At 33.7% G+C, this 22873-nt stretch overlaps 2 protein-coding genes across 2 annotated transcripts; both read right to left on the reverse strand.

Annotated features, from left to right (window-relative positions):
* Positions 1–246: 246 nt before the first annotated feature.
* On the reverse strand, positions 247–6130 carry LOC128221885 (uncharacterized). The gene is made up of 4 exons (XM_052930534.1): positions 6009–6130; positions 4023–4141; positions 2373–2523; positions 247–397 (listed from the first exon to the last, which is right to left on the reverse strand). Exons 2-4 carry the CDS (start codon positions 4120–4122, stop codon positions 325–327), a joined length of 324 nt encoding a protein of 107 aa, XP_052786494.1. The 5' UTR covers positions 4123–4141; positions 6009–6130; the 3' UTR covers positions 247–324.
* A 6349-nt stretch (positions 6131–12479) lies between these two features.
* Positions 12480–19477, reverse strand: LOC128245838 (uncharacterized). Its single transcript, XM_052964065.1, has 4 exons — positions 19405–19477; positions 16450–16568; positions 14368–14518; positions 12480–12616 (listed from the first exon to the last, which is right to left on the reverse strand). The coding sequence occupies exons 2-4, from the start codon at positions 16547–16549 to the stop codon at positions 12559–12561; spliced, it is 309 nt and encodes a 102-aa protein (XP_052820025.1). The 5' UTR covers positions 16550–16568; positions 19405–19477; the 3' UTR covers positions 12480–12558.
* Positions 19478–22873: the final 3396 nt, after the last annotated feature.

Genomic DNA, 22873 nt, shown 5'->3' on the forward strand with positions numbered 1-22873 from the left:
AAAAGGAAGTTTGACGCATGCGCACATTCAATGTAAATACGATTACACTACGATATAACTAGGTTTTATACGACTTTTAACGCGTTCCAAGCGGCTTAGTAGCGACTCAAATCTGATCTATTACGATTTCGAAATTAAAAAAACTTCCTTTACTTTTAGTTTTGACATTATTGGAAATATTGTTTGTAATCATTAACTAGCATAAGGTGCTTTACATACTGCATACCCATAAAGGCTGAAAAACAATTATTCAATTCTTGAAATTTTATTGACCAAGATAATCATTATCACATAGAAATGGATTTGCTGCACTGGTGTGAACCTCTATTTCCCTGCAGTTGGTGTCGATGTCGTTGGTGGAGCGGTTGAAATGTAGGTTTGTGCAAGAATTTGAGCCCTACAAAAGTTGAAATATTATATAGAATTATTATTTATAGATCATAAATCGTTCTACAGCAAGTCGACTGTCAGAGTGAAATGTCTGCTGTTTAGTTCATTGGCCATAACATCGTAAAAAATAGAGGCTATTTGCTGAATGTCGGTGTAAGATCGATGTTCATTTCACCGAGGATGTTAGAAAGCAATGTTGTCATCACGAGTGAAATGCATTTTGATTTCAAGCCGAAATTCAACAAATTGTTTCGTTCAACTATGCTGAAATTTAAAATAAGTGTTAATTCAAATGGCGTTAACTGGAAAATTATCGTGAATTTATTAATTGTGTTTTTTTTCTGTCCAAATTATTGAACGTTAAAACATACGGGAACCAAACACTAAGAACCATGAACTAAACATTTGGGAATAATATGACAATCGATTGAGTTGAATCACATCGAGGTGCTTGCGTCAAGTAAATATTGGATGAGATATCGTGGGTCGAGCACGATGTATCTTTGAGTGATACGATCAAACAGAAGAGACTACGTATATATTATTTGTTATATTCCATGCCTTGAATAAGATTTCCTTCTGCGGAAACGGCGACAAAAGAAAGTAATAATGGAATATTCCTTCACATTCACTGGTACAGTTACTGTTCAAGTAAATAGGCGTGGATGAATGTAAACAAATATAACGCGATACATATCATGCTTTTATGGACAATAATTCGTTTGCAGGACCAAAACAAAAATGTTGTTTTTTTATTTAGTTTTGAGGTTCAATACTTAGCAAGAATAAAATATAGCCGTTGCAATATGTGTAGCTATTATTAGGAGTTAAGCAAATTTTATGATAGAACATTTTATTAGATTTATCCGGAAATGTCTATACACAATGTAAATGTTTTTGTGCCAAAATAGTCCGTACCACCCAGTCAACAATGTCTTGAGGCTTTGTGGTGATTGCATCTATTTTAAGAAAGATATTTGCATTTTACTCACCAAATTAATTTGATCCACTAGTTTTTATTATTTAATGTGAATATATTTCTTATTCATAAAGATATCCTAAAGAACTCACAAGATATTGTTGATAAAGCAGTCCGGGGCATTTTGACACAAAAACATCGTTATTTTGTCGACAGACATATTTCCGTTAAATTTGGTCAACTCAAAACATGTTGCCAAGAAGAAGAAGAAGAAGAAGAAGAAGAAGAAGAAGAAGAAGAAGAAGAAAAAGAAAAAGAAGAAGAAGAAGAAGAAGAAAAAGAAGAAGAAGATTTCATTAACCAGGAACAATAATTTTTAGACGGACGTCGCTATATATTTATACAGGAAACGACTTAATAAATATATTAAAAATATATGGCAATATTGAACCAAGTGACGTCACGATTTTGAAGGGAACACAATATAATTATATTTAATTGTTGATTTTACTGAATATTAATTCAAGATATATTCTACTACTAAACGGAATTAAAACGATAAGGCATAGCATTTGTTTTCATATCGTGTGGGTACTACATTTCTGCAATACATATTGAGCGGGAAATGTCTTTGCTTTGTGGTGTTCAACTTATCCACGTCGCTGGTGAAACAGGTAGTTTTTCTCGTTACTTTTGACCGTACAAATCACGTAAACTGTTCAAATGTGTGATTTGTGAATACAATTTCACATTGTTTCAGAGTATACACCTTACTTTTAAAACGTCATTAGTACATATTCCTTTGTCCTGTAACGGCAGACAACATGCTCCGTACAGATGTTTTGCCAAAACATCGCACGAACACAAGGAATAAGAAAACATATGGAAATGTTGTTGCTACCTTTTTATAAAGGCTTCCTTTATTTTTTAATTTAACTTTGTTTGTTTCCCCTTTTTTAACATGTTCAAATCGAAACCCCTTGTGACCGGTAGTATACTTAGCCAAATTCGCTGACTTAAAGTAATGTTATAGACCGTTGGGGAGTAAAATGACTGAACTCACTCTTTGCAGGCAGCACCACACACAAGGCCTGTGATGAGGGGGTTGTGTCCATCAATTTTGCCGACGATAGGAGGGCATATCTCGGATTCACATTGCGCCTCGGTTTCGTCAGTACCAAATTGGCCGAGGAGCTGCTTGCCCAAGTCTAATACTGAACAATACAGGAAGTGTTATTACATTTAAACCATCATTCGCATACCGGCGCTAAATAAGTACAATTTCAGATCGGAAGTTTTAGAAACAAACATAACGTCACATTTGGGTTTCCCAACTGCTAAAACATGTTAAAATTCAGAAAAAGTTTAAACGTTCACTTTGTTTTCGAGATTTTCAAAAGTCCGCTGTAACAGTTTTGAAACTTCTGCCGTGCCTGTTATGGTGATGTTATGATGATGTTGTTTTACCAGTTAAAATGTCTAATTGATTATTGCTAGGGCTTCAATAATGATAAAAAAAATGCCGTCTTGCATTGTAAATTCTTTAGTTATTGATAGGCCTTGACAGTCAATATACAAGATGGTCAATAAAATAACATTGACTGAGTAGACCTATCAGGTACCTAAAAGTTCAATATTCAACAGGTCAAAATGTTTCGGCCAAGGTTATCTAAGTACCCAATTGAATTATGTTTGCACAACTGTGAAAAGTGTCTAATTTTCAATTCTTTAGCATCCATACTTTTTTAGAGTTTTTTTAAAGAAAATATTATTTGTGTTTTATTCCTTTATCGCCTTAATTCCTTCATAACATGAATTGAGGGAATTCGGTTAAGGGTCACACAAAAACACACGTTGAATTGGTCACACACAAGAACGTGTTTGTAGAACTATTTCAAAACGTGTCTAAAAGTTTCAGAGTAGAAGTTGTTTTAAAATTGCACTAATGTCATGCAATATAAAAACAGAATCGCCCTCCTTGCGACCGTGTTATAAAACGAACGAACAAACAAGGCTTGAATGAATTTGGTAGACCACCAAAGAAACATTTTTGTTTAGATTATTTAGAATTTTGACCAGCCTATTTCAAAAATAATAATTCCCTTTCGGTGTCATGACGATCAGGGTTCTGCATGGACCCACTTAAAACGAAGGGGTCTGATAGAGACCACTCAAGCAAAGTTTAAGTGGTTTCCGATAAGAAGTTGTTTGACACAGAAGCTTACCATGACGTCTATTTAAGCTAAATTGTTTTAAATAGGCTAAATGATTTATATATAAACATTGAACCATACGGACCTTATTTTATATTAGTTCAGAGTCAACCGTAGTTCGCGAACCTATTTAGAAAAAAAAAACACAATGCCATTTCAAGAAAAACGAAAAATAAAATCGCTCGAATAAAATGCAATGCATTAATGAAGGAAACATAAAACAAAATGATTATCCCGCTTCATTATTTGTCAAACTCTCAAAGTTTGTAAAGTAAAAATGACATAAAGAACAATATTTGTTATACCAGCAGTACAGTGTCGAATGGCAAAATGATTGTACAGGATCACTTAGCGCTTACCTTATACCTCTGTGTTTTCATTGGTATCGAGCGTCTGTGGATCGTTATCGAGAAAAAGCTTATCAAAAATGTTTTGTTCACGGAGCTCAAAACTTGTGCGCACACGGACGCTTAACAAAATAAAAAATGTCATGGGCTTACTATCGTATCCGCCGAGTAGAGATTCGATGAATCTGTCCTGCACAACATGAGCCGAGAACACGAATGGCATCAACGCCAGAAACAATACAGCCGTCTTCATTGTTGTATGTTGATGATGTCTAGGATAGAAAACGAAACGGAATGCAATCATTTTCAAAAGTTTATATCATTTTTAATGAAAATAGAGCATTAAAACTGTATTCACACAAATTACATTAATGAGTTTGTCATAAACACCATACGGATATGATAAATGTTAGTTTTTCTTACCATTCAAAATGAAGATACATAATTAAAAACTAAAACATAACCTAAGAAGTAATTAGTTCATAATAATTTAATTTTCGTCCAATTTACCATGTAGTTGGATCTAATATTAAAAACGTTTGAAATTTAGTTCTTGTTCACATATAATGTTATGACATGTAATCTGCGACAACATTATTGCAAGTTTTTTTTATTTACTGTTCCGTCCTTTGGGTATTTATTTATGCAAAACCTTTTTAAGTCATTTTTATTTAGTTTTGAGGTTCAATATTTTGTAGGAAAAATATATCCTTTGCAACATGTGTTGCTGTTATTAGGAGTTATGCAAAGTAAACGAAATATTTTTGTCCGATTTCTATTAAAAAAGCATTTGAAATTTTCCAGAAATATTTTTATACAAATGAATTATGTTTATGTGTCAAAATAGTCACTTCTAACAAATTAGCAATGTCTTGAGGCTATGTGGTAATTGCAGCTATTTTAAATATATATATGTGTTTTTTTTGTAACCAGGAAATGCATTATTTCTCATTATTTTATTGAATATCTTTCTTATTTAAAAAGATATCTTAAAAACTCACAAGACATTGTTGATTAGGAAGTCTGATGTATGTTCACACCGAACATAGTTTTAATGTCGACAGACTTTTCCAAAAATTTGCAAATCATTTTTCTGTTTTCTGTCCCACGATGATTTCTTACCATTGACAAGTGTATTTCATGTTGTATTCCAAGAACCGCACGTGTAACGCGTGCGTTGACGGCCTATATAAAAGGATTTCATTTTTGTAAAGTGTAAATAATAAAGAGCAGTGAATATAACAGCCCACTACTGAATTCTCAGTGTAAAATCCAACCATTTTGTGACTTAATTTAAAAGTTGTTTCCAGATTTTTGCAATTGAAAAAATATATCCTTGTTGTTTGACTTTGGTGATTTCCTGTCTTTTTACAACCTATTCTTAATTGAGTTTTATTAGTGTTGTGTTATGGTTAAATTTTTCTCAGTTTCATGGTATTTTGCAAATAATATAAGTAATATGCTTTCTTGTATGGGCCACTTAGAAATTTTGTTCAGTGTATTATACAAGACCTTGAGGACTTCTAAACTTTTCGTTTAAATGCATTATGCTTTAAACTCTGAGACATATTATAATCATTTTTACTAAAATGCTGGATCAAACCTAAAAAGGTCACGCATTTGAATCCTTGTTTAACGTTAAATGTACAATACTAGTATTAAATATTTTCAAAGACAAGTCCTCTATCAACAAAAGAGAGAAATAATTCTCAGAATTGAGTAAATTTATTTTAATTGTGGCTAAGCGACAAACATGTTTTTATTCCATTTTGTAAACATTAAGATTGTGTGTGTTTTTTCTTGTTCTTATTGTGCATATAACTTAAAACTTTCGCCTGATTATACTAGTGATCCTCTTTTTGTCCAGTACAAAAACACTTGCGAAAGGCTATTTAAGTGACGCAAAATTGATGGCGGTAGTTGGTGCAAATAGCTGTCCTGTACAACAATTATGAACTCTTTGGAATGGTTTCGGATCGGTGTCTGTAGTCCTACAGCAATTCGATTCATGTTTGGCAAATGTACGAATTCATATAAGGTCTATATTAAACAATAATATTTGTTATCATATAAACACTGAACAAACTACCGTAAATGAAATATTAATTAGTATAGCAATAAAACAAGCAAGAGAAATACCTGTTTGTCCAAGTAAATTTTAATCCAGGGATGGGATACCGATCGAGAACTGATCAAAAATTGCGATGGAAGTCCTTTATAAACGCGTTTTTATCAGAAAGTTTTTAGAGAAAGCGCCCTCTAGCGTGTTCACACGTTTATCTATTTTTTGACGTAGTGGCGCATGTGATGTTTTGACCCCTTATGATAAAATACTGCATGCTATGCATTTACGATTAAGTCTTTAGTGTGAATAATAATAACCACTTATTATCAGTTAGTGAATATTATATTGTCTCGCAGTATATAATATAATCAAACGTATACGGAGTATTTGTTGATTTCAGTGTAAGCTCGTATTCGCGACTCGTGAAAATAAATTTTCTATGATCTCGACTGAAATTAACGAAATTAAACTGAAATCAACAATTCTTTGGCTCATAAAATTAATATTCTAAATACGCCCTTTTCTAAATACGCCCTTTATGAATTGCCCTTTCCTTAAAGCTTTGGTCGACGTTGACGTAGACTTGTTCCTACGGCTTGTTGAGCGACAGTTCTCTAATATTTGGTATTTAAGTATATCATTTACTCATGTTCCAGTGCATTTTTTTCATAAAGTCTATAGTATATGTATATAATGTAACGTGGAATTTATGTTCGAGCATTTGGTTGTGTCTGTATAACTTTGTATGAATAAAAATGTGAGAGCATTTAGCTTCAAGAAAAATCTTTGAAAAATAGAATAACCTTTTCCCGTATAAAAGGTTTATTTCTAAAAGCAAACTTTATTTAAACATAAGCATTTTTTAAATCAAATTTATATTTTCCACATAAATAACTAAGTAAAAAGTGAGGTATTCCGTTTTGATCAAACGGATCTTAAAAGTCTTCCTTAAAGTGGATATTTTAATTCCAATGGTTTCATTCACTGATAATAGAGGACAGGAGAAGCAGGTCAACTTGGTCGATAAATACCTCTTAGTACATATGGTGTATGTTAGACGGCAAATCTGCTGAACTCGCTATTCAGTTGAAGTGTGTCCTGTTTTACTCTTGAAAACGTTTTGAAATTAAATCTGCATTAGCCATTTTCAAGCGTCAAGAACGAGACCAATTACTATCTCAGGCAAGAAATTAGTGCAAAACACATGTTGTGTGCATATCTAAATATCAGTATTGGATATTGAAGTATTTATTTTGTTCAATATAAAATGACAACTGTGAAATAAGTTGTATTTGTTAGCGCTGCTCACTAAGGATTTATCGATCATACTAGTTGAAAAACAGCTTTGTGTAATGTGCATAAGTGATTCCCGGAAGAGGAGTTGCAAGCGAACCTTCAGGATTTTGTTGACTGGAAAGCACACCGTGCACGCGTGTACCGCCACCTTGTGCATAACAAACACGAGCGCAAAAGGCAATTTCCAACACAGATCCGCAGCCAGTACTGCTTAAGCCTGTGCCTTCTGTACGAAGCATAGACTAGAAATATATAAAAATTGGTTGAAACACAAAGTGGGATTCCATTAAAAAGTACAATGCACCTGTTTGGTTTTACATTCCAGAATTGAAAACATTTTGTCTGTGTAGTTTTTTAATGCCTCGGCATAGTATAACTGGTTTACGTCGACTGCTAGTATAAACTAGTCATAGCTTTATATACAATGGCTGTTCTTATGGCAAAGTCCAATACTTACTTTTCACTCTATAGTTTTGAGTAAATACGATAACCAAACTTCTAGGAAAATTAAAACATACTTTAAGAAAACAATATTCGTGCTCGTTGATAATAAATAATAAACCCCCGGTTAAGAAAAGGTCTGAAACAACTTATCAGCCTTCATTGTTTTAACATCTGTATTTAGAGACTTATTTTGATTAAAATTCGATATTATGAAAATGAAAAGTTCGTCCTGCCTCATGCATTTAATTAAGGAATGAATTGATTGATGTCATTATCGGAGTATGAACGCAGTTGGGCTGGTTAAAGTGTGTGGAGTCTCAAGGACTCCACGTATACTTTAATGACAATGATCTCGCAATTCATTACTTATATATACACCAATGCTTCTTTATCTCATTCAAAAATTGTTAAAAAAGTACTTCATTTCATTTAAGAAAATCTCACGATAATTCGTCCTTACCCATTCTGTAATTACAACGATCCGATCGTACCGGAAAAAAGTTTATCAAATTAGGTTACAATAACGCGGGAAAATATCAACCACTATAAATCACTTAAACGTAAAATTGAAACACAATACATTTAACATATCATAACCAGTGTTCCTTTCTATACCGATGGCTATTTGTGACCCGATGTGCCCGAATTGTTGTGCTTGTCAGTATTTGGTCATAAACGACATTCAATAACCATTTCAGATCAAACAATTAAACATATCCTAGGGGGAATAAGGCTCCTACATCATCGAAGTCAACAGGTCTTGATTATTATGACCATAATAAGATAATAGCCCTTAGAGCTAATTATACTATAAATAGCTTGCACATTAGCAGCAACTTGTATTTGTATTATTTTATTAACTTGAGCATTGACAGATGTTTTCGAGTTGTAGACATGTACCACACAGCACAGTCAAATGATAGCACATCTTTAAGAAGTATGGCCTTTTGAAGAAAAAAAAACTTAAAAAGTAAGATTTTCATTTAAATGTGAAAACAACGTTTAAATCTAAGAAAAATATATAGCATATTTTAACCGGCAGCCGCAATTTAATTGGAAATGATTTCCGATATCATATACATTAAAACTTCGCGCACTGGATATAATTCCCTTGACAAACAAAACAATACAATTATATATTCACTGCGTAATTGTTTTCTAACTGATTGAATTGTAGGTTAAAAAAACTAGATACTACAAAATAAATCCGGTTTTCAGTGACACTTTAAGTGTGATCGCATAAAAATAAAAATAAATATAATTCCAATTAAATTAATGCACATGCAAAGAAAACAAATGTGAGCGGCCTAGCGGCCTAGCGGCCTAGCGGCGTGAAGTTAGCGGCCTAGCGGCGTGAAGTTAGCGGCCTAGCGGCGTGAAGTTAGCGGCCTAGCGGCCTGGCGGCCTAATTTTTTCTCTATTTCCAAGCAATTGTTTATGCGTTTTTTTTAAACAATGATACATCAAAGTTTTTTAGTCATACCGTTACATAGCGGCCTTAAAAAAATCTATTCAGAATATTTTTCTATACGTTTTGTTCTAAAACAATTATAAATTAACTGTTTTATGCACTAATTATCACTCTGAAGCGTTTTTCAACTTTTTTTTTCAAAAAAGTCGATCGAGCACTTAAGCGGCCTAGCGAAATTAGCGGTCTGGCGGCCTAGCGGCCTAAAATTGAATCTTATTTGAAAGCATGTATACATGCATTTTCTCCTATCAAAATGCAATGACATTTATTGACTGTTTTATGCACAAATTAACACATTGAAGCGATTATCAACATTTATTTTTTAAAAACGTCGATTAAGCAGTCAGCTATTTCAGAGCATTAAACATGCCTGATCTTCTAAAACAATGATATATTTACTGTTTTTATGCACAAATTATCACTCTGAAGCGTTTTTCAACTTTTTTTTCAAAAAAGCCGATCGAGCACTTCAGCGGCCTAGCGGCTTGAAGTTAGCGGCCTGGCGGCCTAGCGGCCTAAAATGGTTTCCTATTTCAAAGCATGTATACATGCATTTTCCTCTAAAACAATGATATATTAACTGTTTGACTGCACAAATTAACACTTTGAAGCTATTAGCGATAATCAACATATTTTTTCAAAAACGTCGATTAAGCAGTCAGCTATTTCAAAGCATTGAACATGCCTGATCTTCTAAAACAATGATATATTTACTGTTTTATGCACAAATTATCACTCTGAAGCGTTTTTCATTTTTTTTTCTTCAAAAAAGTCGATCGAGCACTTCAGCGGCCTAGCGGCCTAGCGGCCTAGCGGCGTGAAGTTAGCGGCCTGGCGGATTAGCGGCCTAAAATGGTATCCTATTTCAAAGCATGTATACATGCTTTTTCTTCTAAAACAATGACATATTAACTGTTTTATGCACAAATTAACACATTGAAGCGATTATCAACATTTTTTTTTAAAACGTTGATTAAGCAGTCAGCTATTTCAGAGCATTAAACATGCCTGATCTTCTAAAACAATGATGTGTTTTCTGTTTTTATGCACAAATTATCACTCTGGAGAGTTTTTCAACTTTTTTTCAAAAAAGTCGATCGAGCACTTCAGCGGCCTAGCGGCGTAAAGTTTGCGGCCTGCTAGCGGCCTTAAATTGAATCCTATTTCAAAGCATGTATACATGCATTTTCTTCGAAACCAATGACATATTAACTGATTTTATGCACAAATTAACACTTTGAAGCGATTAGCGATTATCAAAGTTTTTTTCAAAAACGTCGATAATGCAGTCAGCTATTTCAAAGCATTAAACATGCCTATTCTTCTAAAACAATGATATATTTACTGTTTTTATGCACAAATTATCACCCAGAGGCGTTTTTCAACTTTTTTTTCAAAAATGTCGATCGAGCACTTCAGCGGCCTAGCAGCGTGAAGTTAGCGGCCTAGCGGCCTGGCGGCCAAAAATGTTATCCGATTTCAAAGCATGTTTACATGCACTTTTTCTAAGACAATGATAATCGAGCACTTCAGCGGCCTAAAAACAGAAAATATATAATAAAAAAATGAAGGAGAGGCATGTTCATATGCTTTGAAAAGCTGACTAAACAGTTAATATGTCATTGTTTTAGAAGAGAATGCATGAATACATGCTTTGAAATAGGATTCAATTTAGGCCGCTAGGCCGCCAGGCCGCTAATTTCACGCCGCTAGGCCGCTAGTCGCTGAAGAGCTTGAGCGACTTTTTTGAAAAAAGTTTAAAAACGGATCAGAGTGAAAATTTGTGCATGAAACAGTTAATTTAAAATTGTTTTAGAATAAAAGGTAAAGAAAAATGTTCTGAATAGAAAACAATTTAAGGCCGCTATGTAACTGTATGGATAAAAAACTTTGATTTATCATTGTTTTAAAAAAAACGCATTAACAATTGCTTGGAAATAGAAACAAATAATTAGGCCGTTAGGCCGCTAGGCCGCTTGGCCGCCAACTTCACGCCGCTAGGCCGCCAGGCCGCTAGGCCGCTAACTTCACGCCGCTAGGCCGCTAACTTCACGCCGCTAGGCCGCTAACTTCACGCCGCTAGGCCTCTAGGCCGCTAAGCCGCTAACTTAACGTACATAGAAAACAATAACATTGGAGAAGAATTTCACGATTTATGTACATCATTTTTATTTAAGCCTTAACTACCAGTATGATTTTAATACATGTTCACTGTGTTTTAAAGCTGCACACCCACAGATTTGCCGTTTTGACAACTTTTTAATTTTTTATCTTGGAATGGGACAATTGTTGCGTAAATATCAGCTGACCAGTGATATAAGACTGCTGACAAAAGATCAGATCGCAGATTTTGTGAGAGTGCAGCTTTAAGGCATACTTTGAAAACGTATGGATGTTCCACGAAGGAAGGTATATAATGTTAACAAATTAAGTTCTTTTCATTATTTTGATTTGAGATTTGCTGGTCCAGAAACACGCAACGGTATTTAAGTATATCTAAAATCAAAAAAGTTGCTTCTTCTGTAAAACTAATAACTTCGTCCTTAGTTTGAGAGTTATATCTACGACGTCTTCTGAAAGTACGAACTCTATTTTATTCTCTATAAATTCAGTTCAGACTAGAACGTTTTAATGTATCAAAATCGATGCGTAAAAGAGTAAGGGTACCCGTAGGGTTTGCTCACTGAAACACCTGTAGTTCGATGTCAAAACCTGCTCAATTAAAATGTAAAAAAAAACAACTTCAAAAACGTTCATTTTTAGAAAATTTACTATGTCCATTTTAATCAGGCACTTACGATTGTCTGTAACGTCGATCATGTTTTGACAATTATTTTGAACTATGGAAATCCGTTCTTAATTCCCAATTGCTAGGCAAATAAACATAGAGACGTTGTCTAAAGATTTAAGTGCGTTCGGTTATTTAAACATATGTTCTGTAAATACCAACATTCTCATGAAAGAGAACATCTATTAAAATGCCATGAAAATAAAAAGAAATCCTCGTCATACAAAAACGCCTTTATAAAGCAATAACATAGATAGCCTCTATTCCTGAATGTGGTTGTTTAAAGATGTTAATGAATAGTTTTACTATATGATAAAAACTACGTTAACACGGTGTTACAGTAGCTTTATGGTTTGGTATAAATGGGGCCTGCAAAATCAGGAAATTGCTTCATCTCCATTTTCCATTTTATTAAGTGGTATATGTAATGGAAACATGTGTCTGTAACACACACAGAAATGGAAGCCACAACCTCTAAAATTGGTCATAAACTAGCTTCAGTTGCATTATGTACTAAAGCCCCCTCGCAGCTGTGTGAAAAAATGCTTCAATTGTTGAAATTTTATTGACTGTTATAGATCATAATCAAATTGAAATCGATGTGCTGAGCTGGTGTTCTGGATCTCTATTTCCCTCCCAGTGGTGGAGCGGTTACAACGAAGTTTTGTGAAAGAATTTGAGCCCTACAAAAGGTGAAATAATATATAAAATTATTTATAGTTCATTATCGTTATACAGCAAGTCAACAGATGGAGTAGAATGTTTCCCCCTGTTTCGTTTATAGACTGAAGAGACCAGCAATTCATAATAAATAGAGGATATTTGTTGTCTTTGTAAGATCGAGATGTAGTATTTATTATATTTCATGCACAAACAGTACTTTTTTCTTAACATGAATAACAATGTATAAAGCATTCGAACCCGACAGACGAAATTCTTATTTTTTTGCGAAGTGTTGCCAATGTAGATTTGAGCGTGCAACTAACGTAATGTAAAATGAAACTTAATCCGATAGCTACTAGCTGAGCTAGTTCTAATAAAAACGTATTTAATGTAATTGTATAGTTCTTAAGAATTCATCAAATACCGCTTTATCCCTTAAGCAATAAATGTGACTATTTAAAGTAATAAAACAAAAACTAATAACACAAACTTAGACTTGCATTGAAGAGATTGGATGCAAACACTTTTGCGACAACATATTTTTTCGAAAAATTCGCTTTATCCCGTCGTTATTATGTTTTTGTTTTTTTTATTAAGAAAGCATTAAAGACTGTTTTATGCCTTAACCAATAAATCGTGACAACAGAGTTTTTCGAAAAAATAAAACTTTTATCACATCGTTATTATGTTAATCTTTTGCAAGTGTTTGTAAATTCACGCGCTTCAAGACAAATAGGGATACGTACCATTTCAAATGTATTTTTTACGGTCTACCCGACTTGATAAAGTCGGCTATATTCATAGATGTATAGCTCTGCCCTTTGCGCACGCGCGAAGTATCTATGATTGACAGTTAATGCTGTGTTTTTCTGGCGGCTGTTCCGCCATGAGCCAGAATTTACAAAATCATGTGTAAACAGCTATCAAGTCGTATGGCCAACTGTTCTGTTCGCAATTATAATATTAATGTAACAATATTAAAATACAAAATAAGCATAAATGTTTCTTCCTTTAATACGCTCTTTATAATAAAAAATAAATGAAATAAATTCAGTACTAAAATGTGCAATCTTTTGTTAATCATTATGAAAAAAAACACTTAACGAGATCATTTAAGTAAAGTTATGTACTATACAAACGAACCTACTTACTATAAACGTTCATGTTAAGCGTGCATGTTTCGGTGCTTATTCCTTTTTTTGTACAAACAGCAATCAATTTTATTTGCTTTGATAACACATGCACGAAAACGTGGCAATTTACCATCGCCCGACAATTATTTAATGAAATTCACGCATGGGCGGGCTAACTTTCGCGCAAAAGAACACGTGACTACACAAAGGGCGGAGCTAGTGGCTTAAATAAGAGCGAACACCAAATAAGTTCATTTTGGCGTTCTACAGAATGTGGTGTCAGCTTTCTCGGCCTCTAACATATACTTAGACAAGGTTTTTGTTAAATTGGTTCATAATTTAATGTTAATATCTTTGTGTATTTCCATTTCAAGTTTCATTGAGTTATATTCACGTTAACCTGTGGACTACACGGACGACGACTCCGGACAATATGATATATATCTTGTAGAGATGTTTCGGTCAAATGTCTCACGTGACGAATATAATTAGAAAACTTACAAATGTTGTATTACCTACGTGGAATGAAAAATTCACAAAACAATTAAGATTTTTAAAATATGTTGAAATCTAAAACCCTTCCTTATCATTAAGAAATTCTCTAATAGAGCGTTGGATAATACAATGACTGAACTCACTCTTTGCAGACGAGACCGCACAGCAGATTTGTGATGATAGGGTTGTGTCCGTCAATTTTGTTGACGAGCTCAGGGCAAAATGTGGCCTCACATTGCGCCTCGGTTTCGTCTGTACCGAACTGAGCAAGGAGCTGCTTGGCCAAATCTAGGACTGAAATATTAGGGACTTGTACTTTGATAATAGCCGACATTATCTGTCCTCAATAAGTCATTGTAATTGGAATTTATAACTATTAACAGAGATGATGACACAATTGGAATCCTATCTGCTGAAACATTTTAAAATCTAAGACATTTAGATCATGTTAAGTAAAATCTTGACTATATATGAAATCGATCACTTACCCCCCCCCCCTTTTTATTTTTAATAGTTACCTAATATGCTCTAACTATTACTTACAGGCAGTGGTATGTACAAATATAAGGACGGCAAGAAAAGCAGTGGTAATTTTACAATGACGTTATTTCTGTGTCCAGTATGGTCCTGGTCTTGTAAGAACGTTGCTCTACCTTGAATGCCATTGTAGTTTTGTAAGACTCTGATATTTATTTTAAAGGATAGATGGAGACGTACGCTGGGTACACTTTTTGGCTAATATAATATTCCATCACCGATATATATTCTACTTAATGCGTTGTCAAGTACAGTCAAAACTCCAAACGTCGAGTCTTCGGGACCTCGGGAATAAGTTTTAAACAAAGTAATTAAACAAACATTCGATACATTCGAAATACTAAAAGATAATCACCAAACTCAACACATTTCAGTCGAATTAAATTTTCACTGATATTTATTTACATGCGCCATTTGACTGGTCTTGTATAATATCACCGTCGTGAAAACAGCAAACTAATTATTAAAATAAAATTTTAATTGCTGTGTTTCAGCTTCATTCAATCATATATTAACGATGATAGAATAGCACATTCATGATCAAAAATAACATAGTAGGTAAAAATTTCATCAAAGGACCATGTTGAAATCTGTTTGCAAAACTGTAAACATTGTTGTTTTTTTGTAGCGTGAATAAAATTGAAGGAGATAAATTTCAACTTTTTCTTTTTCAGTTGCCATGAAAGTCGTAGTTCCGCATGGACCTATTTTGGTTGAATGCAAATATAAGGTAGACCACCAAATATAAATTATGTGGCAGTGGGGAGATTTAAATGCCAGTTATTTAAGAGATAAGTATATAAGCTTTTACCATAATGCCTTAAGGAAAACCAGTTCCGCCCGCTGGTGGCGATTTGTTTAGCTAATAAACATGGCTAGAATGAATTTGACATCTTGATGGTCACATGATAAACATTTCTATGAAAGTACTTGGAAACTAGGCAATAAGTTTCAGAGCAGAATTACAAAGATTCCATAAGTATGGCCATATAAGGAAACCATCCCTGACATCTAACGGCCATGTTTTTTAACAAACGACAATAGCTTGAGAGAGCTTTGAATAAGAAAACCAACATAATATTCTGTGAAAAAGTTTAGAGCCCTATATTTTATTTTTAAGATATTTTAGGCTAGAAGGAATTAGGTAAAACACCGAAATTTGACCCATGGACCCATTTAAAGCGAAGGGATCTGATACAGGACCACACAGTAAAGTTTAAGTTGTTTAAGGTAAGAAGTTTTTCAAAAGAAAACAAAAAGACGCACAACGGTTGACGTAAGACGGACAATATGTGATCACAATACTTATCATTAGTCGCATGTGACCTAAATTATTGATGTCAACTGTCAACGCGTACCAAACAACGACGTTTCTTTTATCTTGTTGCGAAAAAATGCTTGCATTGGGGATTGCTCCCAACGAAAACACGTTACCTGCGTTAACTGCTACTCTTTTGTTGGCCAATTAATGCTAAAACCCAGAAACAAAGAAATGAACAATCATTGTTATATTATCGGCAGAGTATCGAATGGCAAAATAATTGCTAAGGGTCAATTGACGTTTACCTTGTATTGGTGGGGATGGCCGATTGGTGAGCGTATCGGACTCTGATGTTGTTTGGTATTGCTCACATACCTTAAACTCTGAACATGCACGCTTAACAAAATACAAAATGGCATGGGCTTACTATCGTATCCGCCGAGAAGAGATTCAATGAATCTGTCCTGCACAACATGAGCCGAGAACACGAATGGCATCAACGCCAGAAACAATACAGCCGTCTTCATTGTTGTATGTTGATGGTGTCTAGGATAAAAAACGAAAATATAATACAATCATTTTCAAAAGATATTCATCATTTTGAATAAAAATAGAGTATTAAAACAATATTCACACAAATTACATTAATAAGTTTGTCATACACACCATACGAATATGGTGTATGTCAAAACTTGTTTTTCTTACCATTCAAAATGAATATGCTCAATTAAGAAAAGTTTAAACGTAAGATTTCGTAAAATTTGGTCAACTCCTCATTACTAGAAAAACATATCAGAAAGGATGTATGTTTTACTGCCTGAAACTATTGTTTCTCAAAACTAAGTAAAACATGAACTTTTAAAACATTTCTTTAGGTTTCCCCACCAACTTTCGCATTGTGGAAGTCCCTTTAAACAAGTAATCCTGTAATAAAAATGGAATGGAAAGTACAAACAAACAAATTTAGTATACCCAAATGTAAAGTATACACTTTCCGGGCTTTATCCACAGAAGCACACGTGTACGTCAGTCCACACGCGATTTTATTGATGAATCAATATCAAGTTTCAATTTACTTGGTAGAAAAGCAATGTTTCATTTTAAGTTATTCAAATATACAAAACAAAACTTCCTTTACCAGAACTACCTGATACAAGGGCAAATTTAACGTTTCTTAACAGTATACCCACGATGATTTATAACCATGGGCATATGTATTTTCTGTTCATTCCAAGAAGCTCACGTGTAACGCGTGCGTTGACGGCCTTTATATAAATGTTATATTACAGGATCAAATGTATAGTGTTGAAAATCATTCGTCTACGAACTGGGCATCAAAGGTTAAGGAAATTCTCCAATCATCCGGTCTTTATGAAATATGGTTATACCCTGAGTCGGTAAAAATGGACGTATTTGTTCCCGTACTAAAAAGTAGACTCAGAGATATTTATATCAGCAATTGGAGGTCTGGGTTAGACTTGTCTCCGTCTCTAGATGTGTTTAAAGAAATTAAGACAAATTTTGAACAATCTTCATATCTCAGTCTTGTTGAAAATACAAAGTATAGAAGTATTTTATCTAAATTACGCCTTTCATCCCATAAACTAATTATAGAAATAGGTCGACACAATAAGGTTCCTAGGAATGAAAGAAAATGTTCACTCTGTAATTTAAATGATATTGAGGACGAATTTCATTTCGTCCTCAAATGTCCAGTATATGCGGACCTTAGACGTCAATATATTCCGAAGTATTTTTACACTCATACGAGTTTGATGAAATATATTGTTTTAATGCAAAGTAACAACCAAACCACCCTAAGGAAGTTAGCGCTTTACTGTGATAAGTCCTTCAAATTACGTGATTCCTTAATATAGTATAAATGTTTCTTTGGTATTTTGATTGTATCATAAACGGTAGTGTTTGAACATAAATCTGTAGATCCTTAGGACATACGAGATGTACATATTCTTTTTCCTTTTGAGTGCGTGTTTTTCCTTTTGTTGTTATTGTTGTTGGTTTTGTTGTCTTTTTTGTAATATTCATATCCTTAAACAGTAGCCACAAAGTTGTATGTATCACGCAGCTTGAACCTTGCGGCTGTATTAATCAACGTTGAGAAGTATTTATATAGAGAGAGAAATTCATATAGATTTTTATAACACCGAAATCATTACCTTTTCATATTATACCTTAATATCGATGACATTCTTGTTATTGTTATACACACTCTCACAATATCTATATCAAACTTATGATTGATTTATTAATAGAACTTATGTTATATTTGTCACATGCCATGCATTGTTTCTATACATATTGTTGTGACGATGAGCTTTTTATGCTTAAGTCGAATAAAATTTCTGTTCTGTTCTGTTCTATAAGGAATTTATTTGTTTTTGACAAAACTATTTATAAGGAATTCATTTATTTTTGAAACAATTATATATAAATAATATAGACGACCTGGAACGTTAAAATAAACGGACGCAAGAAAAGCATCACAGACGAATGCCAATGATTGTCCTTTCTTCTCAGTTTGTCATTGGAAATAAACTGGGAAATAACTAATGAAGGTTTCTATTCCTTCATACACATAGACACAATGACTTGTTATTGCATCATATGTTTCAATTACATTTATGCAAATTTCATCTAAAGGTATTTGCGTCATGGTCAAATGTGTGAAGGGCGGTGAATATAACAGCTTAAAACTGAATTCTCAGCGTAAATATTTATGCAAAAATCTACAGAAACAAGCTCAGTAGCAAAAAGTTTAAACATAAACCCGGTTTAGTGGCACTGGCCAAACGCCAAAGACATAGAACAAAAAATCACAAACAAGAAACATAGAAGAATAGCACAAAACTCCACGAACAGCACAGTGCATACATACTATATATAAAGACCGACCATTTTATGGATTATATAAAAAAGAGAAGAATAATACTCAGCAATAAGACAATTTATTTTAATTATTGCTAAACGACGCACGTGATTTTATTCCATTTTGTGCACATTTATATTGTGTTGTTGCTTTTTTCTTGCTTTGTGTTGCGTTAGTATTATGAATGTACGCATTAACTTTTGGCTTATTGCTAGTGATCCTCTTTTTGTCCAGTGCAAAAACACTTGCGAAGGCTATTTAAATGGCGCAAATGACTGATGATGGCGATAATAGTCGTGAAAATGCTGTTCTAAACAACAAATATAACTGTTTTGAATGGTTTCGGACCGAAGTCTGTAGTCCTAAAGCAATAAGATACATGTATGACAAATGTACGAATTCAGTTTAGATATATATGTAATCATACAAACACTGAACAAACTACCGTAAATGAAATATTAATTACTATAGCAATAAAACAAGCACGAGAAATACCTGTTTGTCCAAGAAAATTTTAATCCAGGGATAAAATTCTGATCAAGAACTGATCCAAACTGCGATGAAATTCCTTTATATATATGCTCTGTTATCAGAAAGAAATTAGAATATGCGCCCTCTAGCGTGTTCAAACGTTGTTTTTTTCCATTCTTTGACGTTGTGACGCAAGTAATATTTTGACCTCTTGAGATAAAATAAAGCATGCTTTATGCATTGACGATTAAGTCTTTAGTGTGAATATAACTAACAAACAATTATGACTTAGTAAATATCATATTGCCTCGCAGTATATCATAGAATCAAATATATATGCGGTATGTGTTGATTTCAGTGTAACCTCGTATTCGCCACTCATGAAAATGTGTTTTCTATGATCACGAGAGAAAATTTAAATACGACCTTACACTGAAATCAACACATACCGTATATATATTTGATTCTATGATATACTGTTCTCAAAATGATAAATTTCGGAGATTGTGGTGCGTTTAAATTTATTTTCTTAATACACCCTTTATGGAATACCCCTTTCCGACCAGGCTACCCATGGGATGCCCTTCCCGCAAAGATTTTATCGCTGCTGAAGTAAGACTGTGGTTCCTACGATGGCTTGTGGAGAAACAGTTCTCCAATATTTGTTTTTGAAGTATATTTAATGTTTTTATGTTCCGAATAATAACAGTTAATGCACAGTTTTATGAAAGATAAACAGGGCATACTGACGATTAAATTACAAAAACGCTTTTCATTGGATGAATATTTGAAAGGTCACAAGTATTAATATAGGATTAACATTAGATAATAAACATTTTTTTCAAAGTTTAGAGTTTGTTTCATTACATGTAACACACTCACTGCCATATAATGAAGTCGAGTCGATTTCCAGACGAAGAGTGAAGATTAAAGTCCCACGATTCGTTGTTGACATTTGTCATGTGGTGGAGTATTTCAGTTTATTTATCAGATAATTGTTGTCTCTTTTTCAGGGACAGTTTGAAAATATGTATTTGGTGTTACATGGAATTTATGTTCGAGCCGCTTCTTCCTCGTGCACGTCAACAAGCAGACCATTTACCATCTCAGACTAGTAGTCAGTGCAAAACACATTTTGAGCGTGTAACCAAATATCAATATTGGATGTTGAAGTATTCATTGTGTTCAATATAAAATGACAACTGTGAAATAATATGTATTTGTAAGCAATGCGCACTAAGAATGTATCGATCATACTGGAAATTGTTGAAAAAACAGTCTAATGTCATATGCACAAGAGACTCTGCTTTCCCCGGAAGAGGTGATGCAAGAGAACCTTTAGGACTTTGTTGACTTGAAGGTGCGTGCATCGTGCATAACACGAGCGCAAAAATCAATTTCCAACACAGATCGGCAGGCAGTACCATTTAACGGTACTATGCCTCGCATATTATAAGTGGTCAACATCGACTTCTAGTATAAACCATTCGCAGTTGGCCATAATACAATGGTTCATATAAAGACTGAGTAGAATATATACAGGAATGAAATCATTTCTGGATACAGTATTTCGAAACCCTAATATTATACACACCTACATTACACTTTGTCTGACACAATTTTTCACTATGGTTGAAACGGTCTGAATAATTATAAATCAATTGAAATCCTTTAATGCCTCATTCGATTAAGTACTCGAATAATATAATGTTACATGGATTAACTTTTGTATTTTGTTAATTTAAATGTGTGCATTTTCAAATATTGCCTCGATGAAAATGTTTATGTTCTTGTTTTTACTTTTGTTTGTATAGGCTCTAGGTATGTAAGTACGTGAACGCTTTATTTGAAAAGAGGGTAAAAAATTCACATTTCAATGCATGTAAGTTACTTCAGTTTTGTTTTTAAACAACAATATTCATACATGAGGTATCAATTAATGACTTCATGCATTTTTTGCACATAAACACAATATAAACTAAATTTTCGGTGCGTTTTTTAGCTCGACTATTCGAAGAATAAGGAGAGCTATACTACTCACCCAAGCGTCGGCGTCGGCGTCGGCGTCTGCGTCGGCGTCACCCCTTGGTTAAGGTTTTGCGTGCAAGCACACATAGGTTAATATCTCCGCAATTACTTGAGGTATTGCATTGAGACTTTATACAATGGTACTCAACCATCCAACCTACTTAATTAACCAAGTTTGATAACTCTAGTTTGCTTTTAATGCAAATAATAGGCCATTATTATTTGACTTAAAAATTCTGGTTAAGGTTTTGCGTGCAGGCACACATAAGTTAATATCTCAGCAACTACTTGAGGTATTGCATTGAGACTTGATACAACGGAACTCAACCATCCAACCTACTTAATTAACCAAGTCAGATAACTCTAGTTTGCATTTAATGCAAATAATAGGCCTTTATTATTTGACTTAGAAATTCTGGTTAAGGTTTTGCATGCAAGCACACATAGGTTAATATCTCAGCAACTACTTTAGGTATTGCATTGAGACTTGATACAATGGTACTCAACCATCCAACCTACTCAATTAACCAAGTTAGATAACTCTAGTTTGCATTTAATGAAAATAATAGGCCTTTATTATTTGACTTAAAAATTCTGGTTAAGGTTTTGCGTGCAAGCACACATAAGTTAATATCTCAGCAACTACTTGAGGTATTGCATTGAGACTTGATACAACGGAACTCAACCATCCAACCTACTTAATTAACCAAGTTAGATAACTCTAGTTTGCATTGAATGCTAATAATAGGCCTTTATTATTTGACTTAGAAATTCTGTTTAAGGTTTTGCGTGCAAGCACACATAGGTTAATATCTCAGCAACTACTTGAGGTATTGCATTGAGACTTGATACAATGGTACTCAACCATCCAACCTACTCAATTAACCAAGTCAGATAACTCTAGTTTGCATTTAATGCAAATAATAGGCCTTTATTATTTGACTTAGAAATTCTGGTTAAGGTCTTGCGTGCAATCACACATAAGTTAATATCTCAGCAACTGCTTGAGGTATTGCATTGAGACTTGATACAACGGTACTCAACCATCCAACCTACTTAATTAACCAAGTTAGATAACTCTAGTTTGCATTTAATGCAATTAATAGGCCTTTATTATTCGACTCAGAAATTCTGGTTAAGGTTTTGCATGTAAGCACACATAGGTTAATATCTCAGCAACTACTTGAGGTATTGCATTGAGACTTGATACAATGGTACTCAACCATCAAACCTACTTAATTTACCAAGTTAGATTACTCTAGTTTGCATTTAATGCAAATAATGGCCCCTTTTTTATTCAACATAGAAATTCTGGTTAAGGTTTTGCATGTAACCACTTTTAAGTCATCATGTATTGCATTGAAACTTTACACACGGGCTCCCAACCATTTAACCTTCTTATTAAATCAAGTAAGATAACTCTATCTTTCATATTATATATTTTTTGCCCCTTTATTATGCGACT

The sequence above is a fragment of the Mya arenaria genome, chromosome 2 (genome assembly GCF_026914265.1).
Source record: "Mya arenaria isolate MELC-2E11 chromosome 2, ASM2691426v1".
NCBI lineage: Eukaryota > Metazoa > Mollusca > Bivalvia > Myida > Myidae > Mya > Mya arenaria.

Coding starts and splice junctions, on each gene's coding strand:
- LOC128221885 (XM_052930534.1), bottom strand. CDS start 4,122: ATGAAGACGGCTGTATTGTTTCTGGCGTTGATGCCATTCGTGTTCTCG. Junction 2,524..4,022: donor TCTACTCGGCGGATACGATA/GTAAGCCCATGA, acceptor TGTATTGTTCAG/TATTAGACTTGGGCAAGCAG. Junction 398..2,372: donor TGTGGTGCTGCCTGCAAAGA/GTGAGTTCAGTC, acceptor CAACTTTTGTAG/GGCTCAAATTCTTGCACAAA.
- LOC128245838 (XM_052964065.1), bottom strand. CDS start 16,549: ATGAAGACGGCTGTATTGTTTCTGGCGTTGATGCCATTCGTGTTCTCG. Junction 14,519..16,449: donor TCTTCTCGGCGGATACGATA/GTAAGCCCATGC, acceptor CTAATATTTCAG/TCCTAGATTTGGCCAAGCAG. Junction 12,617..14,367: donor TGCGGTCTCGTCTGCAAAGA/GTGAGTTCAGTC, acceptor CACCTTTTGTAG/GGCTCAAATTCTTTCACAAA.